Here is a 19,704-nt window from a genome sequence, read left to right on the forward strand (position 1 = left end):
ATACGAAGGAGTAATCTATTCTCAAGGTGCAGCCATGTCAATGTATTCATTCCTAGCTAGCAGCGCAAAGAATTACTACCTCCGTCCGAAAATGTTTGCTACAACCAGCAGAATTCGTGGATGAACTTGAAAGCAGATGAAGTATAATGTTCAAAAGGTATGTATTTGTAGAGGAGAAGTCATGGATCACCAATAGAAGATCTTCGCACCAAAAAACATCCAATCAAACCAGCGATCATGCATGCAAAGCTCAATACTTTATCCAATATAACATCGGTATCCGGATATCCGGTTACGATATATCCGGATGATATGCACCGACAAACCCTTTCAAACTGCCATGCGCGGGAAACGTGGCAAGAATGTGACAAACACGGACCGCAATGCCACCCTCCATCGGCTGCTAGCACTTGTCACGCCGTAATGAACACTACCTTGTGGCACATTTACTGCTATTGCGGTTGACATTGATTGGCCAGAAGCACCATGCGCCTTGCGCCTTGATTGACTCCATGCAGCCGTGAACTTCGAGGACAAACGGCGCCCGAGTTCCGACGTCTCCTCGATGACGACGATGACCCCGACGATGTAGAAATTGACCTCGACGAGCTCTTTGGTACTTTTTAAATAAATGTCCTTTATATTGTATGTGGGTGTTTCTCTTTTTACTGTTTTCAAGGGGCTGTGCACTTGTAGCAAACTTTGTCGAACTTCAATAATTATGTTGTAGCAAACATTTTCGAACGGAGGTAGTATTCATTTTGCTCCTACTGCCTGGGCGAATAACTTATTCAAATTGTTTATCGAACCATACAACACGATGTCAAGACTGGTGTCAGTGGAATTAACTACCTACTCGAAGGCGCGGATACACTCATGGACGTCTTCCATTCCCCAGAGATGCGAATTGCTCCTCAAAGTTCTTTGGTGTAATGTAATGGAGCAACGACGATCGCCAATCCCCAGCTTGGTCGCCGAGAAGAATCGCTCGCACATATTGGAGGTTGGACGCAAGACAGTCAATGTACCCACCATGGGTGACCCGCTGCTTCTTCAACGCATGCTGTACCGACGACATCGGCGGCTGAGCCATCTCGGTTGCGGCAGTTTGATTGGCCACTGGAACAGCCAATCGCTCAACAGCACTGACGTCCACTTCGGTCAAAGTGTCGGCACGCCCACTCAAAATCTTCACGACTCCAGACTCGAATGCAGGACATTGCACGATGTCGGCGGTTTCACCCAAACTTCAAACACCATCCGGATAATCCTCGCCAACCGTATCAAAAATACGACGTACATCGGACAGCATGCATTCTTCATCTTGTAACGCCAAAGTGATCGAGGTCAAATCTCCCAGCTCAGCAAGCAGTATGTCAACGGCTCGCTCTTCAATAGGACTCAATCGAAGTAAATCAAATTCCGCATCACCCAGATCACCCAGAAATGACTTGATCTCAGTGTAGCGTTTGAGCATGCTGTGAGTCGATGTCCAACGCGTACTGTTCAACGTATTGGCAGCCAAAGGAGTAAGGCGGCGGAGGCGGGCGGCAGGCAAAATGTTTTTCAACTTCCGCATGAGGAAGTTAACTTTCTGAATAACCTCCTCGTGTTGTCGCAGGACGTCCACCACAAAAAGGTTGAATCGGTGGGAAGCACAACCAATGAGAGGAACACCAGCCAAACGGGCAAAGGCAGCATTTAATTGTCTCCAATAAGTGCGACAACGTTCTCCCAAGTACGACCATACAACTCCAAAACAAAGTTGGTAAATTCCAGGTGGGCAGCCGCACTTAGCGAATCCTCGTCGTTGATTGGCGCAAATGCCCATAACAATTTGGAATAGCTAATGGGATCGTCAGAGGGAAAGAACTCAAACATTGCAACGTAGTGCGTGGAACCAAATGACCAACCGTCGAATACGATGGCAAGCTGAGTCGGAGGGGCGCGATGAATTTTGCGCTTAATGTGAGCAACCAGAGTATGCATGTACTTCATGAAAGAAGTGCGCGAAATGGTGTCGAGATTCGTGTAATGGCGCACAAGCGGATTCGACACGAACGCAAAGGGCAGCAGGGACAAACAGATCCAGTTCAACCACCCGTAGACTGTACGCACTAGGCGTGGGACCATGATGTCGAAGAGCTCAGTGGGATTGGGAGGGTTGGCAGCGTCGAAAGTAGCATAGTTCGGATGAACAACAGCAGTTACATGGGAACACAGATTCGTGTAACCACTACCAGTTTGCGTGCTACGAACGCCACAACGACACACCCACACATTGCTTCCAGGAGCCATACGCGTAAAAAAGAGCTCGGTGAGCTGATGGCCACGGAGAATTGCGTGGGGCTGGTTCATCAAAAATGATAATGATGTTTGCTGTCCTTTTGTCCTGAATTGAATGGCTCAAATGCACTTTGGGGTTTTACAGTGGGCGGAGCTATCGAGGGGTCCTACCGGATATTATCCGGAACTGATAATGTTTTGCAATTTCTTTGTAGTTGAAATTTGTATCACTATCTACTCGTATTTATAAATAATAGCAGGTTATAAATACAACACGTTTTTTCACCTTCCATATGGCATAGTTTTTCTTTGCTTACTGAGCGACAGTTTTGAGATAGTAAATGCGGTATTCACAGTTTATGCGTTCTGAGAGTACGATTTCAACACACTTTTCCCGGATCAATTTGGACAAGTATATCGGACGTTACAAGTCCAGGACCCCTCGATGAATCCGCCCACTGTTAATGGCTTGCAGCAAAAAAGTCATTTCTAGCCACGAATTATTCCCCTCAAGCTCGATATTTTTTCGTTGTGGGGGTCGAAACGAATTATCTATTCCCCTCGCTGTGCTGATTGAATTATTTATCTTTTGACCTGCATTAAAAGAATATTTCATTTATTTGAACAAAACAAGTATATTCCTGCCCGGAATTATTTTTTGGTCACCTCTGATCCAGACCCACCTAGGCTAAATATCAAACTTTTTGAGTGCTTTTTCAGAGGATTTACAAATGGTTCCTCCTTCATATTCTCCTAAACCTTGATGGATCGCTTGATCATCGCTACGCGCTTCTCTACGGCAGTAACAACCTTGCCCTCTTTCAGCCACTCCGTAGAGCACATTCACTTGAACGGTTTCATGACGCCGAGGTTGAGGGGTTGCAAGAAGCTCGTTGTTTTAGCATGTAACAGCTGCTGGTAAGCTCCGCAGAACAGCTCGTCTTCAAAAATCTTGTAGGTCTTCTTTAACACGTCGCACTTGAGGTTGTCGGCAAGGACAACAGTCGGGTAGTGGACTTCTGATTTCATAACTGCACAAAGGTACTGAGACCACATGCGTTGGTCCATGTATGCTGCATTCTGCACGGTGTATACAATGCCACTGGGATACGTTGCGATTTCTTCACCTTTCGATGTCGCCGCGAGGTGTTCCCTTCACAATGATCATCATCGGCAATTTTCCTCCTATACATAAAATCAATTAACGTGGTTCAGGGTCAGTACCATCTGCATGGATCGTCAGTACAACGGTGATTCTGCCAGAGTGCTTCTGTGTTTCTTGGACACGCTATGATCCTACGACCTTCGCCAGTGTTTTACCAGGGGGCATGTCGAAGTACACGGGGGTCTCATCGATATTCATCAAAGCGCGCTTTGGTAAGTGCCAGATACTACTGTGGGCCAGTTTCTATTCAGTTCTCTGTAATGGAGCATCTCCACCACGACCGTGTATTTTCAGGGGTTATTTAGGTGGTCTGATTTCATTCCAATGGATTCGGATATTTTCAGGGGTTATCGCAGAAAAAGCTCCCGTCCGTTTGGGTTAAGGTGGTCTAATTTCGTTCCAATTGGTTCGGATAGGCACTTCTACATGTTTGATTGGCTAGAACGAAATAATTGAGAATTTTGACCAATATAAAGCACAGGGTAACGTTACCACCAAATAGTTCTATATTGACACCATACAGCAATTTGGGTACAACTCGAAAAGGTACTAGGGTATATAATGTATCATGTGCATCCGAGCGGGTTAACCCGCTAGAATGGAGGAGATTTCTTAATACTACTTAGTAACGTGGCCGACCATTGATGTGCCGATTGTCCATTGATGTGCCGACTTATTCACCCTATCAAACCCTAAATCGATTTTCATTGGACATAATGCAACCTCTAGAAAATGATACCTGTACAAATGCATTCTATGAACCCTATGATGCTCGTCACCTATATACTACCAACTTTTCACAAAATTTTCTGACTTCTATTTCATATTCACATTCAACGTCATCCAGCCACCTTTTCTTATCTGGATGCATTTATAGAGGTAGTATTGATACAAAAAGTCAATGAAACAATTAGTGACCATCAAGTTTAGCAAGACTATAGGATGATACAGTAAAAAATGACGTGTATTCCTGCGTTTCAGGCGTTTTATCAATCACGTTTTGGGTTTCATCGAAAAACAATACAATTGTTCGATTCCAAATAGAATTCCACACAGGCTGGTACAATTTTTATACCATTTCAGGTTACTTTGATAGAATTATTCACAAAAGGTCGATGGATGCTAACGTTGACTGTCAGTACTCAAAATTTCAGCAAATTGAGACGTAGAATCGACAGATCTCAATGTGGTGAAGAAATTCTACGTCTCATATTCAAATTTGGTGATGAATTGGTCCAGAAATAGATATTTAACCTTGTAGAGTATTTTACATGGGCGCATGATATTTGGCCATAGGGGTGGCCGCTGAGATGTATCTTGATTTTTGTATGTGACTCTTATCCGTATAATATCCGGAGGCAGTTGGGACCTTTAATCTCCCACTGCAGTGATAAAACGCATAAATTTGGTATTTAACGTTTTGGATTTTGGGTTTAACTACATTAATTGTACGTTAAATAATAAAACCTCCACTCTTCGATTTGGCCAGTTGGAAGTTTTTAGATGACGTGCATCATATCATAACATTTGTGTTTAAAAGTACTTCTATATAATGATACCTGTTCGAATTGTATAAACCTTTATAAAATGGTAATCGTATGTTGTTGAAATAGGTTTTTTCAATACATAACTCAAGTATAAAAATCGGCACATGAATGGTCGCCCTGTGTAAAGTACTCAACTTCATAAATTAATTGTGCAATCCTGAACTGTTTAAATCGATATACTGGGCTCATTCGAAAGTGCTCAACGTTATCCATCCAAAAATGTACTATTAATAGTATGTATCAAGGGAGAATTTGAAAAACAACTGAAATATTCGACAATGAAAATGAAGAAAAATCGGTACATCAATGGTCGGCCACGTTCAAACCCAATTTGAAAGCCAATTTGAAAGCCACACCCCTCACTCTACGCAAGTTATCACATCCAGTAGAGTGATGTATTGTGTTTTGCGATTGCCAACCTATAAAAAAAGTTTTGGGAAAAGGGCGTCCAATCCATTCGAATTGCCCATTCATTCAGTACTGTACTGTAGTTGTACTTACATTAATACTACTGTAGTAGTAGAGTGATTTTGTACCAAGAATCCACACGAATTTTCCAATACAATTTCACCGAAAATCCTTCGGGGAATATCTTGTTGGAAGGTGCTTTTGCTATAGGGAAAATTCACATTTACTGTTAAGCAGAACTACCGCTGTGTTTGTTGAAAAATCACTGAATTTGCTTAAAGGTTGACTAACTGTACTCCTTACAGTACAGCTTGTAGCGGTAGATGGCTGCAGAACCAACCCTGTCTGGCTATATTTACGGTACTTCTTCAGCTGCACGACATGAACCCCCAGCCTTCTGAAGGATGTTGATCACCTGCAGCTACACTACGTGGCCTCACGACGCACTTGAGTCAACGCACTAACGAACCAGCCACAAGAAAATGTACGAAAATTCTCGAGTGTTCTGCTATACAAGTCGTGATTAAAGAAATACATGGGCCATGTCGAGGGAGTTTAGGTACGTTCGCCACGGATGCGGCGAGCCAAGTGGATGTCTTTGGGCATGATCGTCACGCGCTTGGCGTGGATAGCACAGAGGTTTGTGTCCTCGAAGAGGCTCACCAAGTAGGCTTCAGCAGCTTCTTGGAGCGCCAAGATAGCAGTAGTTTGGAAGCGCAAGTCGGTCTTGTAGTCTTGGGCGATCTCACGCACCAGTCGCTGGAAGGGCAGTTTGCGGATCAAGAGGTCGGTGGACTTCTGGTATCGGCGGATTTCTCGGAGCGCAACGGTACCAGGGCGGTAGCGATGGGGCTTCTTCACGCCCCCGGTGGCTGGCATGCTCTTTCGGGCTGCCTTCGTGGCCAATTGCTTGCGCGGGGCTTTGCCTCCAGTGGACTTGCGGGCGGTCTGCTTCGTGCGGGCCATCCTGCGTGGCGAAATTCGAAAATGAAGAGGTGTAACGTTTGAACATCAACATCGCATTTTATTGGTGGAATATTTTGCATATCCACCAATCAATCAAACTCACTATGGAAATTCAAATTTTCAAATTCTCATTGACTCGGCAAATTAGCCGAAAAACTGTGAATTATTGTGAATTAATTCGTGACATGCCATGAGTGTAACCGATTCAATCGAGTTACACCATAAGTAACCGCTTTGTTGCCGCGGAAAGGCGAGTCGTCGAGATGAACGAAGGCGTAAATGACCAGCGTAAGGACATCCTATCTGAACGTTTGCTGACCGTTGAAGGGCAGTTGCGTCCTTCATCACGGCCCTCGTCCAGAAGGAGCTGGATGTGCTGTTCAAGTCCCGCGACGAAAACATCGAGCGGTTGAACCAGCAAGTGAGGGCGTTGATCAAAGACGTCGAGCGCATTACGATGGAGCTGGAGTCTAGAAGTTCGTGGAATCGAAGCTTGGCCAAATGCGAAGTCAAGTCCGATGCATCCCCGTCCAAAAAGTGCAAATTGTGTACTACATTCTCTGTGTCGCGTAACTATTACATAGGAGAATCGCTCAAAAGTCCTTCAAGCGATTGCCAGCCATCGATCCGACCGATGACGACGCTACCGTCGCACGAAACGAAGACGGCAAGCTCGTATTTGGTACACCTGTCCACGTAGTCACATATATATTGACTTTTGAACGGTGTTAGACAAGAATCTACCTCGTGTGGCCAACATTGGCAAGAGCAACCAATCGTTCTTGAACACACTGACGCTGCAGTCGCAGAAGCAAAAGATCTACGAGCAGGCGTTCGTGCGGTACGCAGAGTGCAGGAGCACGGTGTTCGCCCCGAGCAGCTGGGACCCTCGCAACATCTCTGTGCAGCAACTGGAGCTCCCCAACATGCAGCTCAAGCTGTCGCGGGTGCACGGGTACCACAGCACCGCCAACTCGAACGTGTTCTACTTGGCAAGTGGCGAGCTCGTGTGGTTCACGGCCAAAGTTGTCGTCATGTACTCCCAGGCAAGGCAGAACCAGCGATTCTACCTCGGCCATACAAAAGAAGTCACGGCCATGGCTCTGCATCCGAACATGGCCGTGGTGGCGTCTGGTCAGTGCGGAAGAGACGCGGCGGTTATAAATGTATGGGACAGCACGCGCGCCAAGACAGAGCCGACCCACGCCCTGGCCAAGCTGGAAGGCCACTCGGTGAACATTCGGAGCGTGAGTTTCTCGCATGATGGCAAGTTGATCGCGTCGTTGGGCGGAGACCTGTACAACACCATTTGTGTGCACGACTGGCAGGACCGGACCCTGCTGGTCAAAGCCAGGTTCAAATAAGACGTGCTATCGAATATCGAATTTACTAAGGATGATGTTGCTGCTGTAGAGGCCACAGCTCCAAGGTGTGGACGGTGGCCTTCAATCCATTTCAGGCGTATGGCATGCCAGACAAGGTCAAGGCACAGCCGCGACTGTCCAAGAGGCAAAAGTGGGAGACTCGGCCCCAGCCCGGCCAAGCCCTGCGTGACGAAGACGCGTGCTACACACTTGTACAAGCTTATAACTAGTTCAGGGGGTGGTCGTCACGATGTTGTAGGTCAGCTGTGGCGTGCAACACATCAAGTTCTGGACGCTGACCCAAGTGGAGTACTCGCCTCCGAGCACCGTTGCCAAGGTTCATTACGTATCAGTAGTATCTAATCTAAACAACAAATGACTGAGTAATAGGAAGAGAGCGCGTTCTATGGATCGTGCTTTGGAGGTCCAAATCGAATGCGGCAGCCCACTCCGCATGAAAAAGTGTGGAAACTCGAGGGCAACCCTCCGCTGATGAAAAGCGAAGCCCAAGACTTTACCTGCTTGGCGTTCACCAACGACAACATCCCGCTCCAAGTGTACGACGAAGCCACGGACTCCGTCGCAGATTCCCCCACCGTACGACATCTCCATATATGCATTGCTGTAAATCTCATATGACTTATAGCAAGGCGACACGACCCTCGGCCGCATTGTGGCAGGTACTGCCAAGGGCGATCTGTATGTGTTTTGGCAGCCCCGCAAGTCTCCAACTTTGGACGTGCGTCAGTCGTGGTGGGAGCTCCCGGCGGCGTCGTGGCAGTTGGGGGACGACATTTGCATCGAAAACGTCCAGTTTGAGTCCACGGCCAAGCTCGTAGAAATCATCCCCCACGACGTATCGACTGGCAACCGGTTCAAGATCTCTCGCCACGCCCAAATGGAGCTGCAAGACATTCACCAACGGTGGCCTATCTTGAATGATGGGGGATATTGGAATGATATTGGACTGTTAGACTGACGTTGAAGCCAGATGCCAAGCCTCTGCTGGACCGCCTCGCCAGTCTCGAGTACAAGGGCCCGCTGGCCCACGTGACTGGCCCGTGCAGCCAGGTGGCGTGCGACGCCAAGACGGGGAGCATCGCGTCGGCCGGTGCCGATGGAAACATTCATATTTGGAGCCTCCACTTGCTCGATCCGATGAAGGTGTGTGGCACTCGTACGCTGGGCCTGTACACGCCACTGCACGGGACTGCGAGCGACGGGCGACACAAGCTGCAGCTAGAGCAGAGTCTTCAGATCCCCAGCAAGGCGCGGCTGACGAGTCTGCAATGGAGTGGGGACAGACGGCTCGTGGCGGGGCTAAGTAACCACAGCATTTGGGAGGCGGACGTCGCTTCGGGCGAGTGGAGTGTCGTGGTGGAAGGCTGCGAGGGCAGCGTGTTGGGTATGTCCTATATCGCTCAATATACAAATCTATATTTGGGTTTTGAATAGGTGGCGTCCTCATGGAGGCCCAGAACGAGCTCGTGACAGTGTCGAGCGACCACCTCGTCCGGTGTTGGGACCTCGCGACCCTCACGTGTGTCCAGAAGTGGACTCTTAAACCCACAGGCGTATGCATTGAAGCCCACCCCGGTCGCCGCGAATTGGTGGTCGGGTGTGCTGGAGGCGAGGTACTAGCCCATATTGAAAGGAAAAGATGAGATGATTCTGGTTTGTAGCTGGTGCTGTTAAACTACCCTGAGCTGTCGGAGAAGAAGACGTGGCGCGTGCTGTCGAACGAGGGCGTGAGTGTGTTAAAGTACAGTCCCGACGGCAAGTACTTGGCCGTGGGAGCCAAGGACAACTGCATGCACGTGTTCGACGACAGCTACAAGAAGGTTTCCAAGTGCGAAGGCCATGCCACGTATGTGTCGCATATTGACTGGAGCGTGGACGGGCACCTCATGCAGACCAACTCTGCGGACGGAGAGATCTTGTACTGGCAGGTCCACGGCGCGTCCGTGCGGCAGATCACCGACAGCGTCGTCGTGCGTCGTCCTACCATTTCCTCCACCTTGTTTGACTCATGGGAATGTGTGTAGATGCGGGACATTCTGTGGGACCGGTGGAGTTGTGTGTTTGGGTGGCCGGTGCAGGGAATATGGGCAGACGACAGCGCGTGCAGCGACGTGTCGGCCGTGACGCTGCTGGACGTCGCGCCCAAGTACAAACACCGGCCGGCGGATGTGCACAATGTGCTCGTGGCTGACCGTAGCGACTTGCGCTGCTTTCGCTGGCCGTGCATGAAGTCCGCCCAGAGCTATACCTACCACGGCCATGCAGCCAATATCACGTGCATCTTGACGTGGAAGGAGCATAGCATCGTCACCTTGGGCGGCAGCGACGGAACTATCATGGAGGTACTATCCCGAGCGATTATTCGGTAGTACTAATCGTACTGTGAAGTGGACGGCTGTGGCGAATGAAGGAGGCCCCACAGACGAAAGGAGAGATCGAATTGAAGGGGACAATACAACACCTGTGTACGACGTGGAGGTACCAGTGGACCCGCCCACAAGTCCTACCCCGCCGCCCAAGTCTGCCGACAGCAACCACCGACCTAGAACCCCACGCCAGACATTCTTCAAGGAAGAAGTTCGTGAGGACGACTTGACTCTTCGCGAGGAGACCATTGCACCTGACAACTTCACCCGCATCTCGGAGATGGATAACTTACACATGTCGCGTGATGATGAACCACCCGCAAAGGAAGAAGCGATTCGAGAAGGAAGCACAACGGATGGCATCGAGTGCGGTCGTGCGAAGTTTGCGTTCCAGGGCGAAAACCCCGACGAGCTCAACCTGAAGGAAGGCGAAGTGATTCGCATCTTAGAGAAGCGCCAAGGCGACTGGTGGTTCGGTGAGACCTGCGATGGCACTCGTGGCATATTCCCGAGGGAGTACGTCGAGATCGATTAGGAGTAGCAGCTACAATCCATCCATGATGCACAGTCGTCGGAATATTTCTGTGGTGATGTCGGTTGGGTCTAGAATTAGGATTTCTGAAAAGTCCGAAATGTACCAATACTGTTCCAAAGAGATACTACCTAATTAGGGAAATTAAACCCCGATTAGGCTCCCCTGTGTTTGCGTAACTGCCACAGGGGATCTCTAGGGCTAATTCATTCTCCAAGATGACCAAATACCGCAGCACCCGCGGCGACGTCCGCAACTACTCGTTCGAAGAAGCCGTCCTCAGTGGCTTGGCGTCGGATCGAGGTCTATTCGTCCCTGAAGAAGACAGCTTCCCATCCCTTCCCCCGAACGCCCTCACCGAGTGGGCGTCGCTGTCGTACCAGGACCTGGCCGTGGAGATCCTGTCGCTGTTCATCGATGCGAAGGAGATTCCCCGTCGCGACTTGGAGGTTCTGGTGAAAAAAGCATACACGTTTGGCGACGCCAACTACCGCCACAAGGACGTAGCGCCTCTGGTGAAAGTGAAGGGCAACTTGCACGTGCTGGAACTGTTCCACGGCCCCACGTTCGCGTTCAAGGACATTGCGCTGCAGTTCCTTGGCCACTTATTCGAGTACTTTCTCGAACGCAAGAACAAGCACAGCGATTCGGTGCACCAAGTGACGGTGGTGGGGGCGACGTCGGGCGACACCGGCAGCTCGGCCATCTACGGCCTTCGCAACAAGAAGAACGTTGAAGTGTTCATCTTGTACCCCAACGGCCGCGTGAGCGACATTCAGGAGCAGCAGATGACCAGCGTACTCGACGACAGCGTGCACAACTTGGCCGTGCAGGTATCCATCGTCGTCCCACGAGAACGTTCCTCCCTCCTCATCGGCGTTGGTAGGGCACATTCGACGACTGCCAAGCCATCGTGAAGGACCTGTTTGCCGACGCCGCGTTCAAGAAGAAGGTTTGAGTCATCGCGTCCATGAGCATGTCCTCATCTACGTCTCTAGTACAATCTGGGCGCCGTGAACTCGATCAACTGGGCGCGCATCTTGGCGCAGATCGTCTATTACTTTTACGCGTACTTCCGCCTACCTACCCACGACAAGGTGGCGTTTTCCGTCCCCACGGGCAACTTTGGCGACATTCTCGCTGGCTTTTACGCCAAGGTATATATATATAGTATCAAGTTTGGATATATATATATAGTATCAAGTTTGGATATATATATATAGTATCAAGTTTGGATATAGTATATATATATATCCAAACTTGATACTATATATATATATATATAATGTCAAGTTTGGAGGGAGATTCTTCACTGGATGTATATATGTAGAGACTGGGGCTTCCCTTGGACAAGCTCATCGTCGCGACCAACGACAACGACATCCTCCATCGGTTCTTCTCCTCTGGCAAGTACCATCGCACCCACGTCAACCACACGACGAGTCCGTCCATGGACATTTGCGTCTCGTCCAACTTTGAGCGGTACCTGTTTGCCCTCGGCGGCGATGACGCGGTCGTGCTCAAGGACTGGATGACCAAGTTCGAATCGACGGGGAAGCTGACGGTGCAGGGCTCGCTACTCAAGAAAGCGCAGGCGGACATGTCGTCCTATTCCGTCCTGGAACCGGTACGTCCTTGGACGGGGATTTGAATGTGTTCTGAAGATGGACACAGGAAGTGCAAGCCACGATCAAGCAGTACCACGTCCACCATGACTACCTGTTCGACCCCCACACGGCCATCGGCGTCGCGGCGGCGGACCATTACCTCGAGTCCGAGTCCCCAGATGCGACGGTGGTGGTCTTGGCGACCGCCCACTACGGCAAGTTCCTGCCGACGGTGTTGGACGCGTTGAAGGAAGACGGCGGGGAAGTGAAGCAGCACCCCATTCTCAAGGCGCTGGAAACCTTGCCTCGGCGCTCGCATGTGATCGAGAACAGCGTTGTCTCCGTCAAGGCGTTTGTGGAGTCCCACGTCCAAAGACGCGATGCCAAGGAAGGGGGAGGCTTCCTGAGCGGCCTACCTCAGTCCCTTCTTCTGCAGGGATCGCTCGTCGTGGCCGCGGCAGGACTGGTTGCGTTTTATGCACTCAAGAAATAACTGTACAGTAAATGCATGCATTCATGCCACGATTAACGATCCGGATATTACAATACCAATAAAACTCAAATAACCTATTTAACGCCTTTTAATCGTTGATTGGTGAAACCGTCGAATGCACTTTTACTCGTGACGTTTTAGGTAAAACGGATGCTGGGTTAACTGTATCCGGATATGAGGACCACAACCATTTTTCGATTCCACGACAGGGAACAATCAGCAACAAATGATGGAACAAGCGCTTGTGTCCCCCGTGCCCATTGCCTTCGCGAGGAAGCTTAGCAGCGACTCCAGCTTCTCAGAGAACGCCACCAGAGACCAAGATGAACTGTCAGATCGGTCCTCGGAGAATCGCAGAAGCCTCACCGACGCCATTGGTGATATCTTCATGGGAACTCGAAGGACTGGCTTGTCCTTCCCCAACATGGGAAGCTGGCGAAAGGGAAACGGGAACAAGTACGCTGAGAACGGAGACCTCGAATATCTCGTAGAGAACTCGGACAACCTGAATTTCTCCACGGACGCCATGGATTTGGCGGCGGCGAATGGCCACTTGGACGTGGTGCAGTGGTTGCATGTGCACCGGTCCGAGGGATGCACGACCAAAGCGTTCGACGGCGCATGTGCAAACGGTCGCATTGCTGTCGTCACGTGGCTGCATCTGAATCGCATGGAAGGAGGCACATCGGAGGCCATGGATGGCGCAGCCAGCAACGGACACCTGGACGTTGTGAAATTTCTGCACAAACATCGTCTCGACAAGGAACACTGCACACCCGCGGTAAAAAGCGTTCTCTTCACATGTCCTTTCCCATGTTGCTTCTAGGCATTGGACCACGCGGCAGGCCACGGGCACCTCGCCGTCGTCGTGTGGTTGCACTTCAACCGATCCGAGGGATGCACGACGCTGGCCATGGACAAGGCCGCGTTGAACGGCCATGTCGAAATCCTCAACTTCCTGCTGGAGCATCGCAAGGAACGGTTTACGAACGTGTTGAGCACGTTGACCGCGCTGGTCAAGGCAGGTGACGTGGCGACGTTTGAGTGGATGGCCGAGAATGTGTGCGACGATTTGCAGTACTTTGCCGTGATGGACACGGCGGTGGTGGAGAGCCAGGTGGGCATTCTCACGTACATTTACGACAAGAAGCACGGGTTTTGCAGTCGCGCGGTGCGGAAGAAGGGCAACGCCGCGACCCAGGCGTTCCTCGACGCGAGTCTGCACGGCCAGTACTGGGACGCCACGTACCCCATCGACTTTGCAGCGTCTCACGGCTTCCTCTTCTTCGTCGAGTACCTGCACAACACCCAACTGCCCCAGCTGGCGTCGGAAACGGCGTTGAACGCGGCGGCAACCAATGGACATTTGGACGTGGTGACGTTTTTAGACGACAGCCGGAGCGACGGATGCACCACCGACGCCATGGACGGCGCGGCCACGAATGGACATTTGAACATTGTGACATTCCTTCACCACCACCGCGCCGAAGGCTGCACCGTGAAGGCGATGGACATGGCCGCGGACTATGGACATTTGGAAATTGTGAAATTCCTTCACGCCGAGCGCACAGAGGGGTGCACAGTGTACGCACTGAATGCCGCGGCCAGCAGTGGACATTTGGAAGTCGTGGAGTTTTTAGCATCGAATCAGCTGGGCCAGCCGTTCCTGGCCATCGATTTCGCCGTCCAGCATGGCCACTTGGACGTGGTCCGATACCTCCACGAACAACACGGGGCCATGTGCCTGAAGTCGTACTTTGACCTGTGCGCCGACGCCGCCACTAAAGCGTACCTCCAGGACAGCACCAAGCACCCAGCACTTTGGGACATGGAGCCATTGGACTTTGCGGCGGGGGAGGATCGAGAGGACCTTGTGGCCTGGTTCGAGCAAATCGGTCACTCGAAGTACACGGCCCAAGCCATGGACAGGGCGGCTGCCAACGGACTCGTGGGCGTGGTCAAGCGGCTGCACGACACGCGGACGGAGGGCTGCACCGTGGACGCGATGGATTACGCCAGCGCCAACGGTCACTTGACTGTGCTGCAGACGCTTTACGAGTACTATGGCCACCGGTACACGTCGCTGGCGTTGGACCTGGCGGCCGGCAATGGCCATTTGGAAGTGTTGGTCTGGTTCGACTCGATGGCGAGTGACGCTGGTCGGGTGATTCAGCCGACGTCCAACGCCATGGACTGGGCAGCGCGCAATGGCCATCTGGACGTGATTGAGTACTTGCACGACCACAAAAACACGCCGTGTTCGCCCAAAGCGCTGGATTTAGCCGCCAAGATGGGCCATCTGAACATTGTCATGTGGTTATATGTGACACGGGGCGCAGTTGCGACGCCGTCGACGATGGATGCCGCAGCATGTGGTGGCCATTTGGAGATCGTACAGTACTTGCATTCAACCTTTCCCGACGTGCCTTGGTCCAGCAAGACCGTGGACGGCGCTCTGAGAGCCGGCCACGTGGAGATCGCTGATTGGTGCGTGGCCCACGGCCTGCCCCAATCAGCTGCGACCAAGGACTTGGCGGCGAAGAAGGGCAGTTTGGCGCTGGTTCGGCGGTTTTGCCAGGATGAGCCCGTGTCATATCTGTGCGACGCATTGGAAGCAGCAACTCAGTATGGCCATGTGACCGTGGTCGAGTTTATCCACTCAATGTATCGGCTGTTTGTGCTGCGGAAACCGTACAAAAAGGCTCTTAAAGGCAAACACGTGGCCGTGTGCCGGTACTTGGAGGCGACGCACTTGGAGTTCTGGGCGCAGAACGCCGTGGACGTGGCCGCGAGCCGCAACAACCTGCCGTGGGTGCAGTGGCTCATGGCCAAGAAGAAGGAGATGGCGTCGGCGGCGGCGATCGACCACGCGGCAGCCAACGGACACTTTGAGATGGTCCAGTGGCTCCATGACAACGGATGCGCATGCACGACGGACGCCATGGACGCGGCGGCGGCGCTGGGCCGATTGGACATGGTATATTCTCTATATTTGGCCTCGGAATCTATCAATCGATGCGTTGACCTGAAGTTAGTATCGAATTGGTCGTCTGTGGTGATATCAATTCCACCATAAGTACACTCTATATATCAACACAAATAACTAGTTCTGGGTTAGGTTTAAACATATCTTTTATTTGTTTTCGCTAGAACAATTAATATAAAATATAATTATTATTTTTGATTCCAATTCATAGGTGGCGTGGTTCCACGAGACCCGACGGGAGGGGTGCACGACGGACGCGATGGACTTGGCGTCGCAGCACGGGCACTTTGCTGTGATGCGGTGGCTGCACCTCCATCGGGAGGAGGGGTGCACGGCGTATGCACTCAACATCTGCGCCGTCACGGGGCGCCTCGACATCCTCCAGTGGCTATCCGAGATGATCAGCGTATCCACCAAGTCGTCGTCCGTACTGGCGGACGTCCAAGCAGGGGACTTCGACCCGGATCTGGACCCGACTGAGGTGGAGGCCATGATGGCACTGCCGGACGAACGCACGCTGCAGCCCCCCGCGCCGAAGGAAGCGTCCCGGATGAAACTCAAGTCCGACTCGACCGATATGCTGTACGATCCAAACGATATATATTTATATATATATTTGATCTTGGGTGAATATATATTGATTGGTAGGGATCTGTCGAGCGAGCATGGCCATGTGGACATGGTCGTGTGGCTCACGGAACAGACGAAAATGATGGCGTCCACCGATGCCATGGACAAGGCGGCGATGAATGGACATTTGGGAGTTGTGAAGTATCTGCATGCGAGGCGGCTGGAAGGGTGCACCCATCGGGCGATGGATTGGGCGGCGGCGAATGGACATTTGGAAGTTGTGAAGTTTCTATCGACGAACCGAGCTGAAGGATGCACCACGCACGCGATGGACTTGGCGGCCAAGTTTGGTCATTTGGAGGTACACATGATATAATATTTGTCGAAAGGATTTATATATATATATATATATATATATGGTAGATGCTGCAGTGGCTATACGACAACCGAGAGGAGGGGTGTACGATGGCAGCAATAGAAGAAGCGACCAAGAATGGCCATTTGGAGGTCGTCCAATGGCTATATCAAGAGTCAGATGAAGGCAGTGTGCTGAATGTGATTGATTACGCCGTCATGCACGGCCACGTGGAGATCGTACAGTGGCTCCATGAGGCCAAGAGCGAGCACTGGTCCGCGGCTGCAGTGGGCGCGGCGCGCCATAAGCGGCATACGGCCGTACTGGAATATGTCGACAGCTGGCTGTAGAGATAAGTACTACTACGAAGTAGATCCTCTGTTCCAAAATATTATAAAAATACCCAAAATACTATTGTGGGTATTTTTGAGTGAGGTCTATACTTGGAAATTGTATGGGAAGTTGCACTAGGATCTGATATATTTCTGAGATATTCCGTATTTTTATTCAAATTCACATTTTTACGACCAACCGGATGAGGATGTGACGCACACACAGTTATAGGAATAGCAGGCACAGAGCACAGTCGATATAATGTTCCATAAGAAGACCTATATCATGAAATACAAATACACAAGGCTACTTACTATTGACATATACTGTTTATGTCGCATAAGGCATCACGACACTTGGCTCAGATTTCAGATCATTCATCGCAATGTGTAGCATATTGATGGAACTACTATAGAGGGTAAAATAAGTTTACACAAGCACCAGGCTGATAAGATTTGCAATAACATTGGCTATAACAAAGGAATAGATGTATTCTTAGTGATCATTATTGACTTACTCGCGAGTTCGTAGTATGTTTCCCCATGGTTGTGTAGGAAAAAACGCTCCACGACCAGGTGTTCCGAATCTTGCAACATAGATACCTCGGTATGCAGTGTGATTTAGACGATTTGGAGGATAGCTAGCTATATCTACGCATCAATACGAGTCGTTTGAGCCTACAATCTCCACAATCGGACCAGAAATGAATGAATGGCCGAGAGTTAACGTAAAAACATCTGATTATATGTATGGAGTCGATCTCATCCTCGACTGCGAATAAAATTAAACAAAAAAAAATGTCCTTGTTCCAGCTACAAAACAAGCCTAACTAGGGACAAATAGCGAATTTTCTTCATAAAATATGTTCCGTCCCGTAAACCCACAATACCAAGGACTTACGAAACATCCGGTTAATTAACCGGTAAATAAGGGGGGGCTCCTCGGCCTGGTTCGCTTCGCTCCCGGCCTCCGGTGCTCCCAGACATTAGATAGATCATTGCTGTTATACTGAGTCGCTGCGCGGGCGAACGGGCCTGGTTCGCTACGCTCCCGGCCCTGGCCTAAGCTAGCTCCTGATAGTTCCGGATAAAATGTTTCGCGATTGTTTCGTGATTGTTTCGTGACCATCATTCTCTCTTACAACAATGTATTTACACTATTTAGGAGTGTTGGTAATTGTTTCGCAACATGCCAACTATCTGTAAATAGCGAATTTTCTTCATAAAATATGTTCCGTCCCGTAAACCCACAATACCAAGGACTTACGAAACATCCGGTTAATTAACCGGTAAATAAGGGGGGGCTCCTCGGCCTGGTTCGCTTCGCTCCCGGCCTCCGGTGCTCCCAAGGATTATATAGATCATTGCTGTGATACTGAGTCGCTGCGCGGGCGAACGGGCCTGGTTCCCGGCCCTGGCCTAAGCTAGCTCCTAATCGTTCCGGATAAGTTGTTTCGTGTTTGTTTCGTAACCATCATTCTCTTTCAAAATAAAGTATGAACTTCACTATCGGAGTGTTGATCTTGTTTCGTAAAAGCGTAAATATGTATAATAGTATTCTCAATAGTATTCTGAGACGGAGGAAGTATTAATACTACCGTAGTACTACGTAGTATATGATTGCGTATTTCGGAGAGAGAACCTCCAAAACATAGTACCGGATGGTGATTATAAGTTAGAGGATCGTACAGAGCCCACAACAGTTGGATGACGCGGGGTTTTGCGCCTGGAACGCCTTTTGGTGCTGTCTTTCGAGGGTTTCCTTGGTCACGGTGGCCCCCACGCTCCCGTAGATCCCTAGTATGTCGGCGTTTAGTATGCGCTCACCATAGTAATACTAGGAATACCGTGGCCAGCTTCAAAGCTGTATTGCGACGGTTTCGCAGGGTCTTGGGGCGCGAATGCCAGCCGCTCCTTGGTGTACTGGTTCTCGTACGAGTACTCCCCAGGCCGAGTCCGCGACAGCACGCGGCGCCATCCTGGCGGCAGGCGCGGCGTTTGGCCCGTCGCAGAAGACGTCGACGGGGGCGTGAGAAGCCGACCGACCGGCACGATGATGCGCTTAAATGCTTCCACGACATTGGTTGAGTCCAGGGCCGACGCTTCCACGAACTCCATGTGGTGCGTCTCGGCGAACCGCGCCGCTTCAAGCGTCGACACTTGGCGCGTGTTGGGAACGTGGGCGAGGTCGCACTTGTTGCCTACGAGGATGAGCACGACGTTCTCGTGTGCGTGTTCTCGGATCTGCTCGAGCCAGTGGGTCACATGTTCGAACGAATGGCGATCGGTGATGTCGTACACCACCAACGCCCCGACGGCATTGCGGTAATACGCGGCCGTCAGCGACTGGAAGCGCTCTTGGCCAGCGGTGTCCCAGATCTGCGCCTTGATCCGACGGTCCCCCACACGAATTGTCTTGGCAGCGAACTCAAACCCGATCGTTTGAGTGCTCGCTTCGTTGTACTTGTTCTTGGTGAAGCGCTGCACCAAGTTGGACTTGCCCACGCCCGAGTCCCCGATGAGCACGACCTTGAGGATGTACTCCTGCTCGGACTCGGGGTTGCTGGCAGTGCTTCCTGTGTCTGTGCCACTGGACAACGGCGGGCGACTCTCTTCCGACATGATGATTCTTCAAGTGACACAAGATGACTGCGAGAAAAAGGCAGGATCTGATTGGTCAAAATTCCTCTTGAAGGCAACGTACCG

At 50.7% G+C, this 19,704-nt stretch overlaps 8 protein-coding genes across 10 annotated transcripts; 4 read left to right on the forward strand and 4 right to left on the reverse strand.

Moving 5' to 3' along the window:
- Positions 1-340: 340 nt before the first annotated feature.
- H257_15414 (hypothetical protein) lies at positions 341-696 on the forward strand (the record flags this gene model as incomplete). Its single annotated transcript, XM_009843524.1, has 3 exons — positions 341-420; positions 519-616; positions 680-696. 3 exons carry the CDS (start codon positions 341-343, stop codon positions 694-696), a joined length of 195 nt encoding a protein of 64 aa, XP_009841826.1.
- A 178-nt stretch (positions 697-874) lies between these two features.
- On the reverse strand, positions 875-2,133 carry H257_15415 (hypothetical protein; the record flags this gene model as incomplete). Its single annotated transcript, XM_009843525.1, has 2 exons — positions 875-1,247; positions 1,994-2,133. 2 exons carry the CDS (start codon positions 2,131-2,133, stop codon positions 875-877), a joined length of 513 nt encoding a protein of 170 aa, XP_009841827.1.
- A 996-nt stretch (positions 2,134-3,129) lies between these two features.
- On the reverse strand, positions 3,130-3,315 carry H257_15416 (hypothetical protein; the record flags this gene model as incomplete). Its single annotated transcript, XM_009843526.1, has 1 exon — positions 3,130-3,315. One exon carries the CDS (start codon positions 3,313-3,315, stop codon positions 3,130-3,132), a length of 186 nt encoding a protein of 61 aa, XP_009841828.1.
- A 2,574-nt stretch (positions 3,316-5,889) lies between these two features.
- Positions 5,890-6,383, reverse strand: H257_15417 (histone). The gene has a single exon (XM_009843527.1). The coding sequence runs from the start codon at positions 6,370-6,372 to the stop codon at positions 5,962-5,964; it is 411 nt and encodes a 136-aa protein (XP_009841829.1). The 5' UTR covers positions 6,373-6,383; the 3' UTR covers positions 5,890-5,961.
- A 211-nt stretch (positions 6,384-6,594) lies between these two features.
- H257_15418 lies at positions 6,595-10,776 on the forward strand. 2 transcript variants are annotated; one of them, XM_009843528.1, is made up of 13 exons: positions 6,595-6,660; positions 6,705-6,909; positions 6,957-7,054; positions 7,105-7,726; positions 7,786-7,948; positions 7,996-8,073; positions 8,127-8,333; positions 8,383-8,660; positions 8,711-9,141; positions 9,192-9,370; positions 9,419-9,727; positions 9,782-10,099; positions 10,146-10,776. In XM_009843528.1, the coding sequence occupies exons 1-13, from the start codon at positions 6,636-6,638 to the stop codon at positions 10,656-10,658; spliced, it is 3,426 nt and encodes a 1,141-aa protein (XP_009841830.1). In that variant the 5' UTR covers positions 6,595-6,635; the 3' UTR covers positions 10,659-10,776. The 2 variants fall into 2 exon arrangements, with proteins under 2 accessions (XP_009841830.1, XP_009841831.1); XM_009843529.1 differs by having other exon boundaries at positions 6,705-7,054.
- A 79-nt stretch (positions 10,777-10,855) lies between these two features.
- H257_15419 lies at positions 10,856-12,838 on the forward strand. 2 transcript variants are annotated; one of them, XM_009843530.1, is made up of 5 exons: positions 10,856-11,488; positions 11,542-11,607; positions 11,654-11,812; positions 11,986-12,282; positions 12,330-12,838. In XM_009843530.1, exons 1-5 carry the CDS (start codon positions 10,874-10,876, stop codon positions 12,753-12,755), a joined length of 1,563 nt encoding a protein of 520 aa, XP_009841832.1. In that variant the 5' UTR covers positions 10,856-10,873; the 3' UTR covers positions 12,756-12,838. The 2 variants fall into 2 exon arrangements, with proteins under 2 accessions (XP_009841832.1, XP_009841833.1); XM_009843531.1 differs by having other exon boundaries at positions 11,986-12,838.
- Positions 12,839-12,958: 120 nt separating this feature from the next.
- Positions 12,959-17,106, forward strand: H257_15420 (hypothetical protein). The gene is made up of 5 exons (XM_009843532.1): positions 12,959-13,536; positions 13,582-15,732; positions 15,953-16,323; positions 16,390-16,672; positions 16,735-17,106. The coding sequence occupies exons 1-5, from the start codon at positions 12,982-12,984 to the stop codon at positions 17,014-17,016; spliced, it is 3,642 nt and encodes a 1,213-aa protein (XP_009841834.1). The 5' UTR covers positions 12,959-12,981; the 3' UTR covers positions 17,017-17,106.
- Positions 17,107-18,618: 1,512 nt separating this feature from the next.
- On the reverse strand, positions 18,619-19,631 carry H257_15421 (hypothetical protein). The gene is made up of 2 exons (XM_009843533.1): positions 18,846-19,631; positions 18,619-18,795 (listed from the first exon to the last, which is right to left on the reverse strand). Exons 1-2 carry the CDS (start codon positions 19,618-19,620, stop codon positions 18,674-18,676), a joined length of 897 nt encoding a protein of 298 aa, XP_009841835.1. The 5' UTR covers positions 19,621-19,631; the 3' UTR covers positions 18,619-18,673.
- Between the last annotated feature and the right edge of the window lie 73 nt (positions 19,632-19,704).

This window comes from Aphanomyces astaci, assembly GCF_000520075.1.
Source record: "Aphanomyces astaci strain APO3 unplaced genomic scaffold supercont1.70, whole genome shotgun sequence".
In the NCBI taxonomy this organism is placed as follows: domain Eukaryota; phylum Oomycota; class Saprolegniomycetes; order Saprolegniales; family Verrucalvaceae; genus Aphanomyces; species Aphanomyces astaci.